We start from the raw sequence: 22,510 nt of genomic DNA, 5'->3' as shown, positions 1-22,510 counted from the left end.
AAGATGTGGCCTTCATATAGTAACAATAACATTAAGTAATAGTTAAAGATATAGGGGCCATGGTTGGACAGCAATCATCTGAAATGCACCAACTAAGCATCAAACTGTTACTAATAATGATTTATCACTAAAACCCCTCACTTACCACAATGATTTGTTTTTTATTACCTAAGACTGACCCATTTATATCTGTTTACGGAGCAGGACCTTCTGCAGTGGAAAAATTGCCCTATTACTGCCAAAAAGGCACTTAGACGAAGAACACAGCTCAGAGGGGGATGAAGAAGATAATGGAGGAACAAATGGCTGTGTATGTTGTTTTCTGAGAAGCTTGACGATACACGTTTGAGAAAGTGAAGAAGTAAAAAATGTGAAGAGGAGAGATAAATTTGAGAGCAAAAGACAGCAATTGATACTGGTGTGTTTTTAACCAAATGAAAATCATTAATGAGGAACAAAAGGTCTTTAAAAACAATGCTGTAGGTGTTTGTCTTTTCTAATTTCTAAGTTTGGTCTTGGTTTTCTTAATTCACTGTATCATAAATTCATATATATATATATATATATGAAATTTCATGCAATTATAAACAATTAAACAATTTTTTTCACCAACATATAAAAGATTTGATAAAAAGCCGTTTTGGCCCAAACAGATAGGCCTGGCTTTTTTGTGTACTGTCCCTTTAAATGTCTCTAAACAGGAAGAGTTCTGAGCATGCGCACTATGCCCTGTTGTGAAGTAAATGCGTCAGGTTTTGTTTTCATGCTGCATGAGTTTGGTGTTTTTAGGACATGGTGAGTAATAAAGCCACACATTTACTGGTTGTTATTATTATTTTTAAGGCATTTCTGAAGTTTTATTAATTGACCTATTGAAGCAGAGGAAATTAAAGCTTATTAAATAAAACAGGACAATTTGCTTCATGTTTATATTCAGAAACAAATGCCAAGTAGAAAACTCTTTTTTTTTATCCAAGTTTCTTTCTTTCTTTCTTTTAAATTGATTTTGGTGCAGTAAATTCTGTCGATTAAACTTCGTTCACCAGTTTGATTTTTAATAATGTTCATGCTTCATAAGGAAGTTAAAACTTTTAAAAGCTGCATTATTAAGCGCTAAAACCTGCAGCACATTGGTGTCGTAGCGGTTTAACTAGTTGTACTTGTTCCATATTTTGTCCTCCCAGTGTGTCCGGTTATTGTTTGCACGTTTTTTTCTTTTTCCTTGCCTCTGAGTTTGTGTCCGGACATTCATCTAAACACACTTCACTTGTTCTGGATTGTTTACATTTTACAGTATTCTTCACATTCTTATCGAACATCGTTTGTTAGGCTGCATTGCAGAAATAAACAGATAAAGCGTTTATAAAAACGTTTGTTTTGTTGTAATTGAACAGTGCTTATTGCAGTTCTTTGTAAAACGTGACCGGAAACCACCTTGTCAAGCTTAAAACTGGAGAAAAAGTTTAGCCTCTTTGTATGCAAGTAAAATTAGAAAAAGTTTGGACAGACGAAAACATTTCCATTTTGTTCTGTCAATTTTTTAAAAATGGATTAAAATGCGTGTTTGAATTTCCGGCCTGCAGCAAAATTGAGAACTAGTTGTGACAGGAACAGTCCAGCAGTGAGGGAATAAAATGTTATTAAATAGCTGGTTTTAATTATGCTTTGACATAAAAGCAGCATCCATTGAAGTCTGAGGTTCACTTACTAATCCTGAGTAAACCTTTAGGGAGAATTTTTATCCTGAAGTAGTGATATACACTATCACTAAAATAGAATAGAGTAGTATAGAAAATAGAATGCCTTTTACTGTAATGTACAATTAATTTTGAGAGCTTCTCCTTTCCAGTGCAAATAAAAAAATAAATAAAAATTTAAATAACAAAAACGGAAACTCAGTATATACAAGTTATAAGACCTGCAACAAGACAGGACAGTGCACGTTTGGCATGACTACGGCACAGAGGCTAAGATAGGTCGCTCAGGGTGGAAACATTTTCGTTTTAGACTGGGCTCTTGGGAAGAAACTGCTTTCCAGTCTGTTTGTCTTTGCTTTGATGCACCTGTAATGCCTGCCAGAGGGCAACAGTTCAGCCGGGAACCGGGATGTGAAGTGTCCTGGATGATGTTATGAGCTCTCCTGAGGCACTGGATGGTGTCGATGTCTTATCAGGGAGGGGAGAAGGCAGCCAGCAATATGCTGTGTTGCTTTGACCGTCCTCTGAAGCCTCGCGCTGTCTGCTTCCCGTACCAGGTGGAAATGTAGTATGTTAGTATGCGCTTAACGGAGGACCGGTAGAAGGCCAGGAGCAGCTTGCTGTCCAGGTTGCTCTTCCTGAGGACTCTCAGGAAGTGTAACCAGTGCTGAGCCTTCTTCATGACAGTGGAAATATTGATCCAGGAGAGGTCATCGGACTCCCAGGAAACAGAATTTGTGGACCCTCTTCACACAAGCACTGTCAATGTAGAGGGTTGGCGAATCAGTTTTGTTCCTCCGGAAGTTTATGATGAGCACTTTTATTTTGGTGCCAGGTTGTTGTCTGAGCACCAGGTTTTCAGCTTCTGGACCTTCTCTCTGTAGGCTGTTTCATCACCCCTTGAGATCGGTCTGATAGCCGGACAGATAGATGGATATACACACACTATATCAAGGGCATCTGGGTTTAGGATCAAGGGATGGACCATCACAATGGAAACCTGGATTGAGGTTTGACTGTGAACCTCTCTTTAAGGCTTCTCGGGAGGAGTAAATCTAAACTGTCTGTTTTTTCTTATCCAGAGTGAAGATGAATGAGGATGCATACGAGGTCCCAGAGAGGGCTGACTACCGCTACCTAGTGCAGGATGAGGATGATCTGGAGGAGGTGCAGTATGTCCGTCACAGGCACTACATCAGCCCCGTCTTAGTGCTGTCCAAACGTTGCATCTTCTTCATCTGCCTGGCGGTGCTCGCTCTGCTCAGTCTCGCCGTGTATCTGGGCTACATGGCCCAGACGCTGCCGCCGGGATTCGCCCAGGTGTCAACAGACTGTGGAGACTTCAGAGGAAGACATGTGAGTTCAGGACACAAAACACAGACTCACTCTTCATCATATACAGTCCATTTACATGAGAAATTGTAAATGAACCTTTTTTAATGGCTGTTATAAAATCCAAGGAAGAAATAAAGACAAGTGTGTTTTCCTTGGAGGTAAATAAAGCACATTTTGCATAAAAATCCTCTTTAAACTCATTTTCATATGTGGCAAATCTCATTTAAACCTCTCAAATAGAACAACAAAGGCTAATTTAATAATTAAAGCTGAAAGTCGGAATTCTCTTTTTTGTGTTTTTTTAAGCTTTCTTAGTTTCATTTTACCAACAAAATGTCACAGCAGAGATCTTCTGCAGTGATGATAAAGGGATTTGTTTTCAGCTGCTGCACAGGAGGAACATGTAATTTCAGCATGACTGTAAATATTAGCTTTAAGCAGATAAATGCTTCACTTTCACACATTTACATTTTCTCTACACATCTACAAGCCAAGTTTCACAAGAGTTGGGATGGTGTGTAAAATGTAAATAAAAACAGAATGCAATGATTTACATGTCTCATACATAACTCCACATTTAAATGAAGGAGGTGTACGAGGCTGTACCTCGTCTACCACTGGGCCGATGACAACATGGTCTATCTCCAGCCCACATACGAACCTTCCTGTTACCACCAGATCTTTCAGGAAGTGGCCACAACAGGCAGGGGATGCGCCGAGAGAGAGCAGAAAATAGACATAGACAAGAGTGTTGACATCATCACAGACTACATCAGTTTCTGTATGGACACTGATTCTGGTTAGGACTGTACGGTGCTATCCTAACGATAAACCGTGGATCACCCATGACATCAAGGGCCTCCAGAACCAGAAGAAGATGCCATTCCAGGAAGGGGATAAGGAAAAGCAGAGAAGTGTGCAACGAGAGCTTATAAAGACTCTGAGACACGCTAAGGTGGAGTACAAGAGAAAGGTAGAAAGACAGCTGGAGAACAAAAACACCAAGGAGGCGTGGAGAGGAATGAAGACCACCACCGGCTACAAACTGAAGAACTATCAGTCTGTGGAAGATGATGTAGACAGAGCCAACTCCTTCAACATCAGGTTTGTCAGTGGAGCGTCTAACGCCACTACTGCTGCTCCCTCCACCTCCATGTCTACAGCTGCTCCCTCCACCTCCACGTCTTCAGCTGCTTCCTACACCTCCACGTCTGCAGCTGCTTCCTACACCTCCACGTCTGCAGCTGCTTCCTCCTCCTCTACAGCTGTCCTCTCCACGTCAGCAGCTGCTTCCTACACCTCCACATCTACAGCTTCTTCCTCCACCTCTACAGCTGTTCTCTCCACGTCTGCAGCTGCTTCCTCCTCCTCTACAGCTGTCCTCTCCACGTCAGCAGCTGCTTCCTACACCTCCACATCTACAGCTTCTTCCTCCACCTCTACAGCTGTTCTCTCCACGTCTGCAGCTGCTTCCTCCACCTTTACAGCTGTCCTCTCCACGTCTGCAGCTGCTTCCTCCACCTCTACAGCTGTCCTCTCCACTCTCCACCTCTGCAGCTGCTTCCTCCACCTCTACAGCTGTCCTCTCCACGTCTGCAGCTGCTTCCTCCACCTCAACAGCTGTCCTCTCCACGTCTGCAGCTGCTTCCTCCACCTCTACAGCTGTTCTTTCCACGTCTACAGCTGCTACCTCCACCTCTACAGCTGTTCTCTCCACATCTGTGGCTGCTTCCTCCACCTCCACAACCTCTTCTGCCCCTTCTCCAGCTCATCCTGAGCCGCTTCACCTGTCTATAACAACAGAAGAGGTGGGAGCTGAGCTCAGGAAACTTCGGCCTGGAAAGGCTGTGGGTCCAGATGGAGTAGTTCCAAAACTTCTGCAGGACTGTGCAGAACAACTAGCTGTTCCTGTTCTTTAATATCAGCCTTAAGATGGAAAAAGTGGTGCAATGGAAGACCTCCGAGAAGACCAGTGAAGGGGCCGTAGGAGGACAACAACCCAGCAGCAGGACCACTACCTGCCCCTTAATGCTTGGAAGAACAAGAGTCCTACAAAATGACCGTCAGCAGCCACTAATGTGCGTGTTTCTGCTCAGAAACAGACTCCATGAGGGAGGTATGAGGACCTGACCTACACTAGTGGGGCCTGTGCTTACAGCCCAACACTGTGCAGCCTGATTGGCAGATTGGCCATTGGTGCCCTGTGCTCTTCATGGATGAGAGCAGGTTCACATTGAGCACATGTGACAGATGGAGAACGTTCTGCTGCCTGCAACATCCTCCAGCATGACTGGTTTGGCAGTGGGTCAGTGATGGTCTGGGGAGGCAGATCTTTGGGGGGCCGCACAGACCCAGAGCTGATCTTTCCTCTTCTATTTTGAGTATTATTCTGAATCCAGACCTCCATGGTTAATAATTCTTATTTCCTTAGATCGTTCTTATGTTATTTTGTTCTCAATGCATTCCACTACGTAATTAATAAAGATTTTCAGCTGGAATATTTAATTTGTCAAGATCTAAGATGTAAGTGTTCCCTTTATTATTTTTTGAGCAGTATAAATTCAAGTAAACAATGAAAACATCAAATAAATAAATGAGAAGTAAAACTTGGCAAAATCTAAACCACCATGCAGATATAATTAGTTCTGGCTTGTGTGTGTGAGGGAGAGGAATCATTCTATTATTTATTAATAACTGAAATGAACTGACTAGATTTTAGGATGGCGATTTATTAATTAAATTTCTGTCAATTATTCAACTTCAGTCCAGAATTTATTTATTTACTGTAAGAAGTTATTCGTCTCTTTTTCATCCTTAAACAGAAAGATGGAGGCTACTCCTTTAAAGGGATTCCCTACGCTGCCCCACCTGTCGGTAACCTTCGTTGGGCTCCTCCGACCGATCCAATGTGCCAGAGCGGGGTGACGGATGCGGGACGCTTCCGCAGCATGTGTCCTCAGGTTCGGCCAATGGCGAAAACGGGGAAGGTGATGGGTCAGGAGGACTGCCTGTTTGTCAACGTGTGGACACCCACGCTGGAGCGTGACGCCAAGCTGCCCGTCATGGTCTGGATCCATGGTGGATACCTGCACATGCTCAGTGGAGGAGAGCAGGGATACTCACCCACAGAGAAGCTCGCCGCAGACACACAAATAGTTTACGTCAGCTTCAACTACAGACTCAATGCGTTTGGCTTCTTGGCTCTGGAGATCCTGAGAGAAGGTTCTCCAAGAAACATCTCAGGTCAGTCAGTAGTATGAAAGACATTGGATGGATGGATGGATGGATGGAGGGATGGATGGATGGATGGATGATGGATGGATGGATGGACGAATGGAGGAATGGACAGATGGAGGGCTAGATGATGGATGGAGGGATGGATGATGAATGGAGGGATGGATGGATGGATGGATGGATGATGGATGGATAGATGGATATTGGATGGATGGATGGATGATGGGTGGATGGATGGACGAATGGATGGATGGACAAATGGAGGAATGGACAGATGGAGGGATAGATGATGGATGGAGGGATGGATGATGGATGGACGAATGGAGGGATGGGTGGATGGATGGATGGATAATGGATGGATAGATGGATGATGGATGGATGGATGATGAATGATGGATAGATGGATTGATGGATGAATGATGGATGAATGGATGGATGATGGATGGATGGATGGATGATGGATGGATAAATTGATGGATGGATGGATGATGGATGGATGGATAAACGGATGGATAAATGGATGGATGGATGGATGAATGATGAATGATGGATGGATGGATGGATGATGGATGGATAAACGGATGGATGGATGGATGGATGATGGATGGATGGATGGATGGATGGATGATGGATGGATAAACGGATGGATGGATGGATGGATGGATGTGTCGTTGTGGAAAACCAGACCAGTTTATTTGCTGGTTCTTTGGTTCCAGCACTGGAAGCACTGCAGATGAAAAAGGACTTTTAGGACATTTAATTCAGAGACTGCAGTTACTGCTGGTTTCACACCGGATCTGTGCCCCAGTACAGTACAGAGGATCTGAACCTTTTTTTGAGTCAACCAGACTTTCAGGCCTCTCGTGAGACTGGTGCTCGTTCTTTCTAAGCTGGCAGACTTTGAGTTGATCAGGTCAAAGTTTGAAACATCTTCAGGTGAGTTAGTTTTCCGACTGATGCTTTGAAACTGTGAGAAAACACAAAAGTTTCATTGTGTTTGGGTGAAGTTAGGGTGATGCACACTCACATTTTTGGTATTACAAGTACAATTTGTTTTTGTTGCTGCGCGTACAGCCATTCCTCCACCTGAAATATTTCATCTAATTTGTTTTAATGTTATTTGTTTTTGTTGAGCTATGTTTTTTTTGTATTATTATGTTAGTATTTTACTTAATTTTATTTAATTTTTTAATTTTTTTTAACATTGTTGTGTTCTTATTTTCTATTTTCTATTTTGTTTTTATTTAATTTTATTTAATGTATTTTTCCATTTTATTTTTTCATATTTATTTATTTATTTTTTTTATGATTGAAAAGAATATTGTTAATAAATATTTTCCACAAACCCATCAAATATTAAACAAAAATGGTTAAATTTGATATAATTTTGTTTTGCTGTTTATTTTATTTTTTATTTATTTTATTTGATTTTATATTACTGTCTTTGTCTTTTTTATTTTTTATATAACTTTAATTAATTATTTGTATTTGCTATTTTATTTAATTTATAATTGTTGTCTTTTTATGAAAAATACAATTAATATTTTTCCACAACTAATAGCAGTCCCAGTCCCAGTATTAAACAAAAGTAATACAAGATAAAAGTAAAATTACGAATAGATTTTTTTGCACTGCTCACACTACAACACAACTCTGGATTAGATGCAGGAAAGTCAACATGTCTGTCAGCTGTTTAATGTCCGTGTAGAGTTTTCTGTACAGCTGATACAACTTTTAAACTTGTTTTCATTAAATCACCTTAATAGGGATCATAATTAAGATTTCCTTAAAAAAGCCTTAAATAAACTGTTGGTGGGTTAATAATCTAAACATTGTGTTAAACTCAGGCTTATTTGGATTTTTCACGTCTGTTACTGGAATAAAGTGAAGTAAAATCCACCAGAGTATGAAAAATAAACATGTTTCCTTATCAAGTTAAAAACACAAATTAGGATCAATAAATGGAAGAAGTTGTTGTTGAGAGTTTTAACAGCCTCCATCAGACTTCAGCGGTGAATCCTGCGCTGTCAGGAGAATTCAGAATGGGTTTGGAGACCTTTTTTAATATTTATGGTGTTTACATTGTGCTCCTGGTCCAGTTGAATGCTTTCTATACACCCCCATTAAGACCTGAATACTTAATGAATGTTAATGTGTTACGTCTAAATAGAACTCATTTCCGTGTAGATGTTTGCGTGTTCAAGCTGTGTAATTTCTATTATGTAATCCAAATGAGTGGGCTGTGACCTTGATGTGAAATGACCTGTTAAATGATGTGACGGCGTGGCTCTCAGATTCTTTTCTTCCTCCAGGACCAGTTTCTCCCACACTCACATTTCTAATTCTGAATACTCCTAATTCCCTGCCCCATTTACCCGCTCCCTCAGCTCCAAATGAGTTAAATTTAGCTCAAGCTGCGAGCCGGTTTGGTTTCTGATTGAGGAAATGAGAACACTGAAAATAAGGTCAAAACAGGTTCTTTGTGTAATCGATTCCTTCCCAACTTCCTACTTGTCTTTTTCCACAGGGAACTATGGCTTCTTGGACCAGATTGCAGCTCTGAAGTGGGTCCAGAGGAACATCCAAATGTTTGGAGGAGATCCTGAAAAAGTCACCATATTTGGACAGAGTTCAGGTAAGAAAGGACACAAAAATTGTGTCGCTGGGACATAATGTGATACATATTTCAGATATTCTGTCAGGAAATCAAGTAATGGTGGAATGATTGGTTTTCTTAATATTTGTAAACTTAAATGGAAATACAGTAAAAACAGATTTTGCCACAGATTGCTTCAATAATGATGATTTCCAGTCTCTGGGAGGACTCATCACTCCATCAGACCTGTTTAATTTTCAGTCCAGTTCTTGAGTCATGTGGCATACTTATTAACTGTATATAAAAGCTGGACGGAGCCTCTGTGACGTCACTCGTAGGTTTCTGAAGAGCAAAAGTGAAGCTCGTTGGGCGTTCCCACTGTCGCCATCTTGGTAGCGTCATGTGTGTCGTCAGTTACCGAAAAACCAAAAATGGGGAAATGGAGCTGAGAGGGGGACTGTGAAGGTGGGGGTGGATGATTGACACCCATTAAACTCCGAGCTGCCTGTAGCTAAGAGCTAACCGAGCTAACCCCAAGCAATGGGAGCTAACCAGCTAACGGAGGTAGGCGGGCTAAAGCTAAGGCGTGCTGTTAGCCGGCTAAAAACCGTGGTTGTGCTACACTCTACCTTCTTGCCACGGATATTGGATACATGTCAATCAAATTCTGTCTTTAAGTAGCTACAAAGCAAACTAAAATGTAAGCAAACTAAAATAACCTGTGGAGTTCTCCAAGGCTCCTATCTGGGGCCAGTGCTGTATGTTCTCAAAATATGTTCTCACAGCTATGCCGATGACACACAAATCTACATAACCATCTCGCCAGGAGACTACAGTCCGATCCAAACACTGATCAGATACATTGATCAAATTAAAGATGGATGTGCCAGAACTTCCTTCAGTTAAATGAAGGCAAAACTGAAATAATAGTTCTTGGAGCCAAGGAAGAAAGATTACAAGTCAGTACTCAGCTTCAAACAGCTAAGTTCAAGGACCTAAGGGAATCTCAACCAGAACCAACCAGTTCCCTCAGGTCGTTAGGGCCAAGTCTACGTTCTGTTCCCAGAGTCAGAACTAAACGTGGAGAGGCAGCGTTTAGTTTCTGGAACAAACTTCCAGAAAACTGCAGGTCTGCTGAAACTCTGCTGCTGTAAGTCAAAGTTAAAAACTTTAATATTTGCCAACTTTGATCACAGCAGCTGTTAATTGTTTATTGCATTTTATATCAATCAATCAATCAAATTTTATTTATAAAGCACTTTACAACAACCCAAGTTAATCAAAGTCCTGGACAGGGATAAAAAAAAAAAACAAGAATATAAACATAGTACACTTATAAATGATAAATATCACAAGCTCCACATGTGACACCGCTTTTATGTGTCAAAGGCTGATCTGAAAAAATAGGTCTTCAGTCTGGCTTTGAACAGGGGCGGGTCCGTGATGGAGCATAACTCCAGGGTCAGAGAGGTCCAGAGTTTCAGCCCCGCCACTGTAAAGGCACAATCCACTGTTTGCTTCTGGACCTTGGGACCACCAGCAGGTGTTCGGAGAAGCACAGGGTTCTGCTGGGCTGGTGAGGGGCAGCATGTCACACAGATGAGGAGGTGTGAGGAACAGAAAACAAACAGTAGGACTGAATTCTGATTGAACCAGGAGCCAGTGTAGAGAGTTTAGAACAGGAGTGACGTGGTCATGTTTACGGGTGCTGGTGAGGAGCCGGGTTGTAGACGTGCAAAGAAGCCTGGTTTACTCCAGTGTAGAGCACGTTGCAACAGTCCAAGCATGAACTGATGAAGGCGTGGATTGTTTTTTCAAGCTCCTTACAGCTAAAGAATGGTTTGACTTTGGCCCCCAGGCGAAGATAAAATGAACTTGCCACAGAGACCAGAGTCTATTCGGTTATTGAGTTTGAGATTATTGTCCAATGTCACTCCAAGATTCCTGGCTGCATGGCTGAGGTGTGTGTTCAGAGGTGTGAGGTCTGGAGCTGTGTTTGTTGAGCTGGAAAAACCAAAGAACATGAATTCATCTTATTTTTTAATGATTAAAAAAGGACTAAACTGAAAATAGGGAAAAGGCAATAAATTTCACAGAAAAACTTAGTAAAGTCCTTCAAGACGTCTGGAGAACTATTACTGAAGACTACTTCAAAAAATAAGACAAAATGAATTTGTCACATGTACAACTAAACATGTTATAATGCACAAAGAAATGTGTGTTTGTACTCGAAACAGTGACGTGCGATCAGGGGAGGCAGGTTTTGATATTTCTCCACGGATCTGTGTTACAAATACATTTTCTGTATGACTCCAGTCATTTTTAACTTCATCTTAAATATAATCTCTGAATTCACGCAGTTCCCAACCAAATCCAGGGCAGAAACCCAGGATGAGGCAGCAGCAAGCCCCGCCTCACCTCTGGATGCGTGATCCCAGACGCACAGGAATTAAAATGCAAATAGAGATTAAGCTGAAAGATGAGACAAAAGCATACATCTTGTTTGCTTGTAGCACTTAGCGGGGTTTTGTATCAGCGGTTGGTGTGACATAGAAACTAGGTCAAGTTAGATAATAAAAGCATGGATCACTGTCTCGAGGTGGCATCCTCTTTCAGTGAAAGAGACTAGAGCTGCTATAAAAGATTATTTTGATGATCGACTAGTCAACAAATATTTTTGCGTTCCGTCGACTATGTAAACTTATCGCACCAACATGCAGCTGCTCTTATAAACCATCATTAGCGTCCAGCTTCAAGTGTTAGAATAGAATAGAATAGAACTTTATTGTCATTGCAACAAAAAGTGCAATAGAATTACTAATTTAATTACTAAGTTATCTGTGTCATGTGCTATCTAATAAAGACAATTTAAGATGATCGCTCATTCAACAACTTTTTAATGAACTTTGCAGCTGTTAACGTTACAACTATCAATACAAGTAGCTCACTGTTGACCTAAATGTTAGCAGCTAACCAGCCAATTAGCTTACCAAGACGAGCTCTTTGTCAGAAACTGAATCAACCGCAGCGTTCTTGCTTTTAAGATGCTCGTGCATCACCACCCTCCTGCCATGGAAGGCAAGTTCTACCTTGCAGATTTTGCATTGCACATGCTTCTCTTGAATTCTCTTGAGTGCCGTTGCCGGCGCGCCATTACGCTGTTGTTTGGGCATAACTTTTCCAGTGACGTCACGGCTGACCTTGATTGCCACTACTACGCATGTGCAAGGACAGAAAGGCCGACAAGGCAGCGGAAGGTACAGCCGCAGTTCTGAGAGAAAAATAAAGCTTTAAAAAATAAACTATGGAAATTATTAAATTAGTCACGACTATTTTGATAGTTGACATAATCATGACTAATCGACTAATCTCATCCAACACTTGCGGGAAATTTGGTGGAATTCTCAAAAAAAAAGCACCACAGATGCAGAAAATGTCTGTCCTGTCTGACAATCTTGGGGAGAAAATTCTAATTATTTTAATCTTTAAGTCTTTGTGTGGCCCTTTAACAAAATGTAAAAACCACAACATTTATGTCTGACATTAATGCTGCTGTAACACTCAAATTTCCCAGTCTGGGATTAATAAAATACATCTTATTCTGATTCCAATTTCAGATTTTTTTATTTTTTTTTTTTTATTTTAATTCTGATTTAAAAATTAATGTAGTGCAGAAGGTGTCCACCAGGGGGCAGAAGACAAGTATCAGAATGTGTACAGCAGGGTTTTGATTCAAGGTTTTAGCTGTTAAACTGTTGGTTGATTTTGTTTAGTTATTAAGAGTAAAATCAAATAAACCAAAACAATGTTTATTCTTGAACCCTAAATAAAGTTATTCCCCGGCATCAGAAAGGTTAAGAAGTCGTGCACCTCAGTGTGTGGGTTCAGAGTGAGCTGACTGAGTCAAAGCTGCAGCTTCATCTTTGTTCTGTCTGACGAAGGTGGGACTTCCGTGTGGACCCTGATGATGTCGCCACTGGCACAAGGCCTCTTCCACGCCGCCATGGACCTGAGCGGCTCGTACGTTTACAACGCGACGCTGAAGCAAGCCGAGTCTGACAACCTGGTGTTTCTGAACAAGACGGGCTGTGCAGATCAGGCCTGCCTCCGACGTCTCTCCACCACTCAGATCCTGCAGGTGGGAAGCAAATAAGGAGGATTTTAGCAGCTCAGGAGCTAAAAATCTAAGTGAAGGTTTTATTTCTGTCAGACAGGTCAGTAATGACACAAATTTAATAAGAGGGAAAACTGTGCAGTAGTTATTCTTTTTAATATTCTTTTCAATATTTGAGGATTTCATTAAAGATCTTCCACAGCTCGTCTTTACAGTCAGCAGGATCATACTGATAAAATTTAAAATTACTTTTGGTTTTGATGGATTATAAATGTCACGTCTGTGTCTGAGGGGCCGAACGCCTCCAAGTTAACTCTCGAAAGCTGCTGAATGAATGAGTCCGAAAACTGAACCAAAATCTAAGTTTACAGCCGTGATTAAACATCTGAAACTTTGTCAAGATTTCTAAAAGGTCCTCGGAGGAGAGGCCAACTTTTCTGGAAGCTCAAGCTGAGCTGGTGTGACTGCAACCTCAGGATGCCTTAAAAAAGTTCAGCTCCGGTCATAATTTTACAGTTTATATCACAGGTGTCACACTCAAAACCCATGGGCCACATCCGGCCCCTGAATGAATGATTTTTGGCTTGCATGATCATATCTAATCACTACTAGAGCTGGCCTGCTGATGGAGTGCACACACCACTATAACACTGCAAGCTGGTGCGCTTACCTCGCTCGTTCTCTAGCAGCCTGATAAAGCTGCTCACCTTTGTCAACAACCCGTCCCCACAAAATGGCAACAGAAAAGTGAACTTAGAAAACGGAGAATATGTTTGCGGCTGTGAAGGACAAAGCTGCGTCTTCTGTGTGGAGACAGCGAGGCTGTAATGAAAGAAAACAACGTAAGAAGACAATTTAACACACCTCACCCTTGTTAACCCTTTAGGTGCCAGGGTTTTTTAAGAGAAACTGTAAAGGACACCCCTGATTTAGGTATTGTAGTTGAGCAAACAGGGTGTAGCTAGAAACAGCTACACCCTGTGCCCCACCAACGCTGTGCTTGAAAAATGGTGATGAAAACAAGACTGTACACACTTTTTACGTTCTACACGATTCCTGTCAGTTGGTTTATTTGCGTTGCCATAAAACAAAAATGAAACGGAGGTTAAAAAGTGTTTCTGTGTGATATAGACGCATGTTTTGCAGCCCTCTCTTGTTCTAACTCGTGGTGTGAGCCATGCGGAGCACCTGTGTAGTAGCTTTAATGGGTCATCTTGATGACTGTGTCCCAGGCCATCCCCTGGCTGGAGTACCCGTCCTGGGCAGCAGACGATGCTACCGACCTCCCCGTCAAAGGCCACTTCATCGGCCCGCTTGCAGTGGTGGACGGATACGTCCTCGAGGCGCCGCCTTTTGAGTTATGGGAGAAGAAGCGAGGCTTTAACGACGTCCCTTTCCTCGTTGGGACGACGGAGCAGGAGGCCGACTTCAGGTGAGAGATTACCTGCTTCAGGATCTTCGCTGTCAGCTGGTTCTGAGCTCAAACTCTGTTCCGTCCTCTTTCCTCCACAGTCCTCCGGCTGACAACATCTCAGCGTGGACATGGGGCGACTATCGGTGGTTTGTAACAGGTAAAAACTGCCGTGGATGTTAATGAGTAACCACAGATATGTTCCCAGAGGCTTAAATTAAAGTGACTGGTAAACATCACGTACAACAAACACCAGTAACGCCCCAGTTTTCATCCCTCATGGTTCCAGGTGACGGACCCAGAGTCCAGGAGGTTTAGGTGTGTTCGTGTTCAGCTTGTAATGTTGGTGTTTCTGCAGAAGAAGCCTCTGAATATTTCATGCAGACTAGTTTGGAAATTTTTCTTTAACCACTGGAGCAGTTTTTAGAACAAACGAAGCTCATTAAATTTCAAACTGCTCGCGGTGTGCATGTCAGCGGCGTGCATGTCAACAGTGTGAGGCAGCGATCGTGTGAACGTTCCTACATGAAGTCATCCTCGCTCTCACACAGATTCATTTATCTTCTGTCTTCCTGCGGAGCTCTACTGAAAGCTGATCTGTGTGCACCATGGGAAACTTTCCTCCCCTCGGAGAGGACACTTTTAAATGTTTGCTTCCAACATTTAGCTTTTATTTATGTTGTAACATGTTAATACATCATTACCGCCTATAAGCTGAGCAGGAGCGGCCATTTTAAAGTGTTTGCGACAGTGTTTACGGTGTAGATCGACTTCCAGGTGGAAACCTTTCTTGTATAAAGTTTTTTTTTCTGCTCCCGTTTCCTGACTGTATACAGATCAATAAAAAAAATAAACGCAGCAAGAATCATCTGAAGTCGGGCGTTAAGGTCTTGCAGAGGCTCCATAAAAGCATTTAAAGTGTTTTTTTTTCTGTTACTTCGGTTGTAAAAATGTACAGGGGACTTGTGAAATTCAGGTATTGGTTCTTCTGTTTTTATATTGGTTTGAGTTGCACCTGCCATCATGTGGGCTGTCTCTAGGTCCTATCTTGACATGTAGATGATGGCATTAAACCTGCTTTATCTATTTGTATGTATCACCAGTTCTGTCTGCGTCCCGTCTCCTCAGATAAACTTCGGTCCTTCAGTCAGGACCTCCCCAGAGAGGCTCTGGACCTGTACCCGTCCTCAGCCCCCTGTCCCACCACAGACCGCTGTCCAGAGAGGGCTTACACCACCATGGTGTCGGACATCAGGGCCACCTGTCCCAACAACGACCTGGCCTGGAGGGCTGCAGGTAAACTCACACAGCTGTGAAAAGAAGTTGAGCTGCAGCAGAAACCGGAAGGAGTCCTGAAATGATCCAACAAGGTTCCGAGCTTCTGTAGGCGGGATGTGTTTTCACCGGAGAGAAAACCTCGCAGACTAAGTCTAACCTTCGAGTCTTTGTTGACAGGGTTCATGTAGATTTTAGTCCGCCAAGAGATTCATGGTACAGTCTCATTTTATTTCACATAGAAGAGCCATCTTTGTTGTATGTGGTTTCCATGGTTACAGGTGAACTGCCCTCTGAAACAGAGGTGAGTAAAGGAAGCAGCAGGTCTGGAAAACATCATGAGAAAAAGTCCTGCATTTAAATAAAGCCACTTTGAGGGTCTAAAAAAGCTCCATGCAAGTCTGAGGAGGTATTATTAAATTATTAAATTTAAACTTTGGTTAAAAAAAACAAGTTTTCATATTTTACAAGATCAGAATGTATTTGATAAGAAAGTGTTTTCTTCTTCTTCTTCTTCTTCTTCTTCTTGTTGTCTTATTTTCTGGTTCATCTTTAGTATGTATGTAAGGCTGGTTATTTAATTTCAACCCAGGAGACAAAAAAAACTAATACATTTTAAACAAGGTTCTTTTGTTGTTTTTATACAACCTGCAGCGATTTAACTTTTTTCCTTTTACTGCAGTACATGATATGAAGATGTGTGTTGGTTCACTGTTTATCTAAAATAATAATAAAAATAATAATACACCCTGAACAGTGCATATTCACCTCCTAATGTTACAGAAACAGAACATTTAAAGATAAAAAGCAAGTTTTTCAGAAGTGAACAAAGAATATGAAAAAATAGAAAGAAAAATGAGCTTTAACTGAGGACATTAACTCAGAGCTGTAGAAGCTGTGCTTCTGCATTGTTTGTTGTGAACTCAGTCATTATTTACTACAAACGGTCACAGAAGCAAAATGGTTTGGTTCCTGCAGTTTGATGGTAAAATGCAGCATTTTCATTGTTTGTCCGACTTTTCTCCGTTTAGCTGCAGATCTTAGACGAGTTTGTTCTGCAGCTTTGAGCTTCGTGGAGGTTTTCTGCCTCTGGCTCCTATTAAGCTCACTCAGCTCTGAGTAACGTGACATTTAGCTGTTGAGAGGTGACCGCAGGACGTCGGGGTGCTTTTCTGTTTTCCTGCATCTTTCTTTATTCATTTATTATTCTATGCTGTGTAGGTTTTCCCTGTTGCTGCATTACGGGCTGTTCAGCTTTTAAATGATCATATTAATCTTATGTTTAGCTAAAATTTAAAATATTGTGGAATGAATTCAGATATTTAATAAAAAAAAAAATCTGGAAAATAGTATTTTATTTTCCAAGTAATCTTTTTATATCCAGATCATCCTGGATGATCCAATTACAAGTAGATGAAGTTAAACCCCCTACGTGCTGTGATTTAGTAGTTTTACATGTCATGTCCTGCTGGGAAGTCCTGTTAGATGTAGGGTCCATTACAAGGTGACTTCCTGGAGGATGGAAGTCCGATCTGAAGCTGCTTTGTTTGCTGTTGCTGCAGATATAAACGTGGAAGAATTTCAGGGGGTTTCTGTGATGCTGCTTTTACTAAATATCACTTTTCTGGAAACTGGAGATGGAGTTAGCATCGTCATGGAAACACAGTCAGTTATGTAGCATCACATCAGGTCAGTGGCCCTTAAAAGTTCTCAGACTGCTGAACACACTGAGTTAAAAGTGAACTGGACCATCTCTAGATGTGTCCTGGGTACGTTAAGACCGGTACTTTGGATCGGATCACCTAGATCTGAGAACAGCACGCGTATCCTGCAGCCTTTGTTTGTTTGGGGCAACCAAAGATCAAGTGAGAAGAAAATTCTGTGTGTCTGAAAAGAAAAAAATAATGGCTGGAATAAAGCCAAGATGCTTCTGGTCGGCCTGTATGCTGCTTTATCTATTGATACGTTAGTTTTACATCATTTTAGCCTCATAATCTGACAGCTGAGGCTGGAAACATCATGTCTGATGCTGACTGGGATTAAAAGGGTCAAACTTAGATATAGATATAAAATATATATTAATAACATTACTGACGAAAAAGTTGTGTAATTAATCGAAGACTGTGCTGATGAACAGTACGATCCTGTGTCTTCCCTCAGCCGCCCTCAGCAGTCCCGTGTATCGCTACGTGGTCACGCACACGCCATCCAGACCGGTCAACACATCCAGCAGCCTGCTGCCGTATTCCAGCCGTTTCTCCTTCCACTCCCTGGACGTCATGGCTTTCTTTGGAGGACTGGAGCTCATCCTGGGGAAACCTCTCTCGAAGCAGGACCGCAGCTTCCAGGATCTCATCACGCACCATTTCGTCAGCTTCGCCAAAACAGGTGAGGAGGTTTTTTTTCACACTTAAAAAGTTAGTGAAAATGTCTGTGGTGTCAGAAACATGGATGTGGAGGCTTTCATTTGCTTCATTTGTTTAAACAATCTGTAAGAAATTCCATCTGAAGCAGTCATGAATACAGAGATTTACCATCCAGATGGTATTTCAGACACCTTGGTATTAGAAGCTTTTTGTCCAAACTAACAAACTAGCTTTGAAGATTATTTCTAATGTAATTCTATTTTCATTCCTTTTTTCACTGATGTTTACACAACATACTAGCGAAGGTCTGAGAATCCTGTTTTTTGACCTGTTTTGGATCAGTTTTTTCAGAAGTGAGATGAAATGAAAGGAATAAATGGGGCAGAAATCTTCTTTTAGCTGCAGTTATTGTGCAGCCGTTTCTCCTTCAGACATGTGGAGTTCTCTGCCCTGTGAGGAAACAGAAAGGCCAGTTTCAAGAAGCCTTACGAGGCGAAATTTTCACGCTTTCCTACTGCGACTTTAATGAAGAACGTTTTTTCATTGGGAAGCAGAAGTTTTCTGGAAGAGAGCTGAGTGGCCTCCATCTACCTGTGTGCACGCCTACAGCATCTGGGCTCCTGATGAGACCACGGATGTTCTCCTGAGGGATCTCCTCCCAGACCTGGATCAGGGCATCAGTCAACCTCTTTCCGTGGCGGCGGTGGATGGAACGAGACATGACGCAGGGCTTAAAGAATTCTGGCACAAAAAAAGAGAGACTAACTTGACGTGTGCGCTAATGTCACGTTGAGTTCATCCACCAGTGGGATGGGAGGATTGCTGCTTCGCTCTCAGATGCTTTACTAAACAAGCTGGGCGGGGCGGTGTTTTAGGGATCCAGCTGCAGTTTAGCTCTACACTATCGGCTCTTTATGTACGATGGAGCAGAGATGTTGGTGAGAACTGTAGCTGGAAACGTTGGTTCCTCGGTGTCGTTGCTGGGGTGGAGGGTAGGCTTTTCGGACACGTGCTCTCTGTCTGTGAGCGTGCACATGCCACCATTTAAATAAGGTAAATAACATCAGGTTGATAGTTTTTTAACTCTGTCTATGAGCTTGGATGAAGAAATGTTCAGAGACGCAGCCTGAAGTTGATGAAGTTAGCTTCTGATCTGTCATGTACAAAGAGGGTGAATCCACTGCTTTTGGGGACCCAGACCACATTAGACCAGGTCCTGCTGAAAAGGATGTTCGAAGCTGGACTGAATTATTCCACAGAGCATGAAGATCAATGAACACAGAGTTCAGTTTTATAATTATGAAACCTTTTATTCTATTTGTGAAAATGCAAAAAAGGGGTAGTTTTATGTGTTTTTGTTTTTGTTTTATTTTTTGGCATTCAGAGATCATCAGACCAGGTCCTGCTGAAAAACTGTTAGACTTGGGATGTTCATATCTTAACTGAATTATTCTACAGAGCTGGTAGGTTCATTGTAACACAGTGTCTGATAGGTGGAAATTTATCCTATTAATAAAAATGCATCCAAGGCTCATTTATTTATTTATATATTGTTTGCGTAACAGAACCCCCCCATCACCACCGCCATCACCCACCCACCCCACACAACCACCACCCTGCCTGTCACATGTGCTCAATGTGAACCTGCTCTCATCCGTGAAGAGGCAGGTTGCCAATGGCCAATCTGCCAATCAGGCGGCACGGTGTTGGGCTGTGAGCACAGGCCCCAGTTGTGCATGTCAGGTCCTCATACCTCCCTCATGGAGTCTGTTTCTGACAGTTTGAGCTCCAGTTACTGGAACAACCTACCAGAAGACCTGAGGTCTGATCCAAACCTGAGCTCTTTTAAATCAGGACTCTCCACGTGGACATGCGAACAGAGTGGAAGTGTGTAGGAGGAATAAATGAAATCCACCAGGTGACACTGCTCAGCCCAGTTTTATTGCTTCAAACCAGTCAATGAAAACATGTCTGACATTTCCTCGCTGTGTCTTTTTAAAATCTCCCTTTAGATTTGCTTCAGTGTTTAACGTAAAACCGGCTTCTCTTCCGGCCTTGCAGGTAGGATGGAGTGGCCTGAGTACCCAGCATCCACTGCTCTGCTCTCTGAAACGTTGAAGCCAGTCCACAACTACTCATCCGCCCGCTGTGAGCTGTGGAAGGAGAACGGCCTGTACGCCTACGCCTGGATGAACTGAGCGTTGACGTGTTGTCATAGCGATGACTGCAGATCCTGCCGCAGCCGTTCCAGCTTGAAACCTCACCGTCACGAAGCATTCCACCAGTGTGACGTGGACCACGTCTGAAGCTTACGACTCAGATGGGTCCTCAGAAGCCATATTTGTGTTCAAATAGCAACCACTGCAGATTATTTTGTTTTGCATTGTGAGATTTTTGCCTCTGTTTTAAAACAGAGTTAAACAGGATTTAGTTTCTCTGATAGTGTTTCATAATTCTGGTCCTGGATGTTTCCTGATTGAAGTTAATCCACTGTTGATAACGATACCAAATTAATCTAAATATTAATCTCATCCAAGCATTTTAAACCAGGGAAACCTCTAAAACATGCAGGGTAGTGGATTATAAAGTTTAGGGCTGAGGCGCTGCCCTGTGGGGAATTTAAAAAGGAAGACAAGCTTATCTGCAAGAGGACATGCCAGCAAGCGAGTTTTTTACGTTGCATTTTTGGTGAATTTAACCTCTAGCAGGCTGCAAGTCGGACTAAAGAAGCCTGAAGGAAGCACATACAGCAGAGTGAGTGATGGAAACATTTACACTTGGGATAAATAGGATTCAGGATTCATAAGGGAGGACGATAAAGACACATCTGGCATGATGATAAACTCGGTGTAGAGTGGAAAGTAACCATACACTGTTAAATCCAGGACAATTACAATCTGTGATATGTAAAGATTTTACAGCTGAAAAAGAAAATGGCAGCATTAATTAAGGTGAGATTTAAATAGGAAAGAAGCACCTTGTCTGTGGAAATGTTCAGCTCTCGGTTTTATCACCCAAGTCTTGAAGTGCAACAAAAGAACAAATATTTACACTTTTAGCTATTTTAAATGAAAATTTAAAGGAAAAAGAAAAACATCCAACTAGTCAGCCATGTTCTCCAAACTCTTCCTCAAAAGGTCCTGAACTTCCAGAAAGCAGCACATCCTGATGAAGAGCATGTTAGGACAGACGCTGCCTCTGGGGCTTCATCCGCTGCTGGAAGGAGGAAGGATTAATCAAACTGTCCATCAAACCTCCCAGCTGTCGCTTCTCAAGATGAACTCTGCACCAAGTATTTCTAAACTATAATGTCGACATTTCCATATGATCTTTGTAGCGACCAACCACATTAAACAGCTTAAGCTTAAACTAACAGGGAAAGTCTCATTTGTAGCTCGACTGCGTCACAGTATTTCATATTTGGTTGGTGAATTCTGACGAAATAAAGATCAGAAATATTTATAAAGGTGAGAAAAAGTTATATTTTCTGCAAAAAGAAGTCCTATATGACAAGAGTAGAATTAACATTAGAAGGTGATGGTTGAAGTTGTTAAGAATGGAAACTATTTAATTTTGTTTTCTTTTTCTTTTCAAAAATAGGATTTTTATTAGTGAATCAAGTTATTGTTTGTGAATTTAGTTGAATTCTGCTGTTTGGACTGATTTATAACCTCAACACTGGGCCACATGTCTGGACTCTGATAATCCTCCTGAAGTGCGGTTTTTCTTGCTGCCTGGTTTCTAACCACTTGTTAGCTTTTGTAACGGCAGACATGAATCCCGCTTTGTGTTTGCTGTGTTAATGTGATGAAATTCACTCTTTGTAAGCTCAATAAACTAAAATCATGCGTTTTGTTTTAGATTTTTATTTTTATTTCCACTTCCAGATGTGTGAATGCGACATCAAGCTAGAATTGTGTTATTACTGAATAATATTATTTTTGAATATTTGTCAGCAATGGTTTTACCGGGAAGCTACCGGAATACCACATGCCTGCCTTAACTTTGACAGTTTCTGCTCAGCTGCAACAATCATTTACACGAAGTGCTAAGCACTTATTTTAGAGCTTCAGTTTAAGTTTGTGATCTCTAGGAAACAACGTTTGTATTACCTCAAGAAAATTAAAGTCCAGTTTCTCTGGATAATGAGGAAAAATGAACATGTGAAAGCTTTATGATCTTGAGATAACAGAATAATTACCTAGTGATCTCAAAATAATGGCATCAAAAAGAAAGAAAAAGCAGAAATAGCTGCTCTCTGCTTCTGTACTGTGGAGACTTTCTATAATTTATTAATATCATTTATGATATTACAGATAGTATTTATTATTACATTAGCTTTTTATTGTTACAGGTCTTTATTATTATATTAGGTTTTATTATTAAAGGTAGTTCATTTTAACTTTGTGTTGTATGTTAATGTTTTATTTGCAGTTTGGTCATTTATCACATTTATGTTCTGAGCTGTGGTCATATTTTAGA

The 22,510-nt window shown here is 41.5% G+C and overlaps 1 protein-coding gene and 1 long non-coding RNA gene across 2 annotated transcripts in view; one reads left to right on the top strand and one right to left on the bottom strand.

Moving 5' to 3' along the window:
• The window catches only part of LOC121637188, an 84,419-nt gene extending 75,225 nt beyond the window's left edge, over positions 1–9,194 (bottom strand). The window contains exon 1 of the long non-coding RNA XR_006009809.1: positions 9,158–9,194. This is a non-coding gene — a long non-coding RNA (uncharacterized LOC121637188). The remainder of the gene's footprint in view (positions 1–9,157) is intronic.
• si:ch211-71n6.4 (para-nitrobenzyl esterase) lies at positions 702–21,876 on the top strand. The gene is made up of 10 exons (XM_041981163.1): positions 702–795; positions 2,780–3,053; positions 5,855–6,275; positions 8,794–8,901; positions 12,804–13,000; positions 14,209–14,408; positions 14,489–14,547; positions 15,516–15,683; positions 17,823–18,050; positions 20,090–21,876. Exons 2-10 carry the CDS (start codon positions 2,787–2,789, stop codon positions 20,224–20,226), a joined length of 1,785 nt encoding a protein of 594 aa, XP_041837097.1. The 5' UTR covers positions 702–795; positions 2,780–2,786; the 3' UTR covers positions 20,227–21,876.
• The last annotated feature ends 634 nt before the right edge of the window (positions 21,877–22,510 follow it).

The sequence above is a fragment of the Melanotaenia boesemani genome, chromosome 1 (genome assembly GCF_017639745.1).
Source record: "Melanotaenia boesemani isolate fMelBoe1 chromosome 1, fMelBoe1.pri, whole genome shotgun sequence".
Classification (NCBI taxonomy): domain Eukaryota; kingdom Metazoa; phylum Chordata; class Actinopteri; order Atheriniformes; family Melanotaeniidae; genus Melanotaenia; species Melanotaenia boesemani.
The sequence above is the reverse complement of the archived record's forward strand: the minus strand, read 5'-3'. Positions and strand labels throughout refer to the sequence as shown.

Excerpts from the sequence above, each read along its gene's own strand:
- si:ch211-71n6.4 (XM_041981163.1), top strand. The coding sequence starts at position 2,787 with ATGAATGAGGATGCATACGAGGTCCCAGAGAGGGCTGACTACCGCTAC. Across the intron at positions 13,001-14,208 it reads CCACCACTCAGATCCTGCAG|GCCATCCCCTGGCTGGAGTA; the intron begins GTGGGAAGCAAA and ends ACTGTGTCCCAG. Across the intron at positions 18,051-20,089 it reads CGTCAGCTTCGCCAAAACAG|GTAGGATGGAGTGGCCTGAG; the intron begins GTGAGGAGGTTT and ends CCGGCCTTGCAG.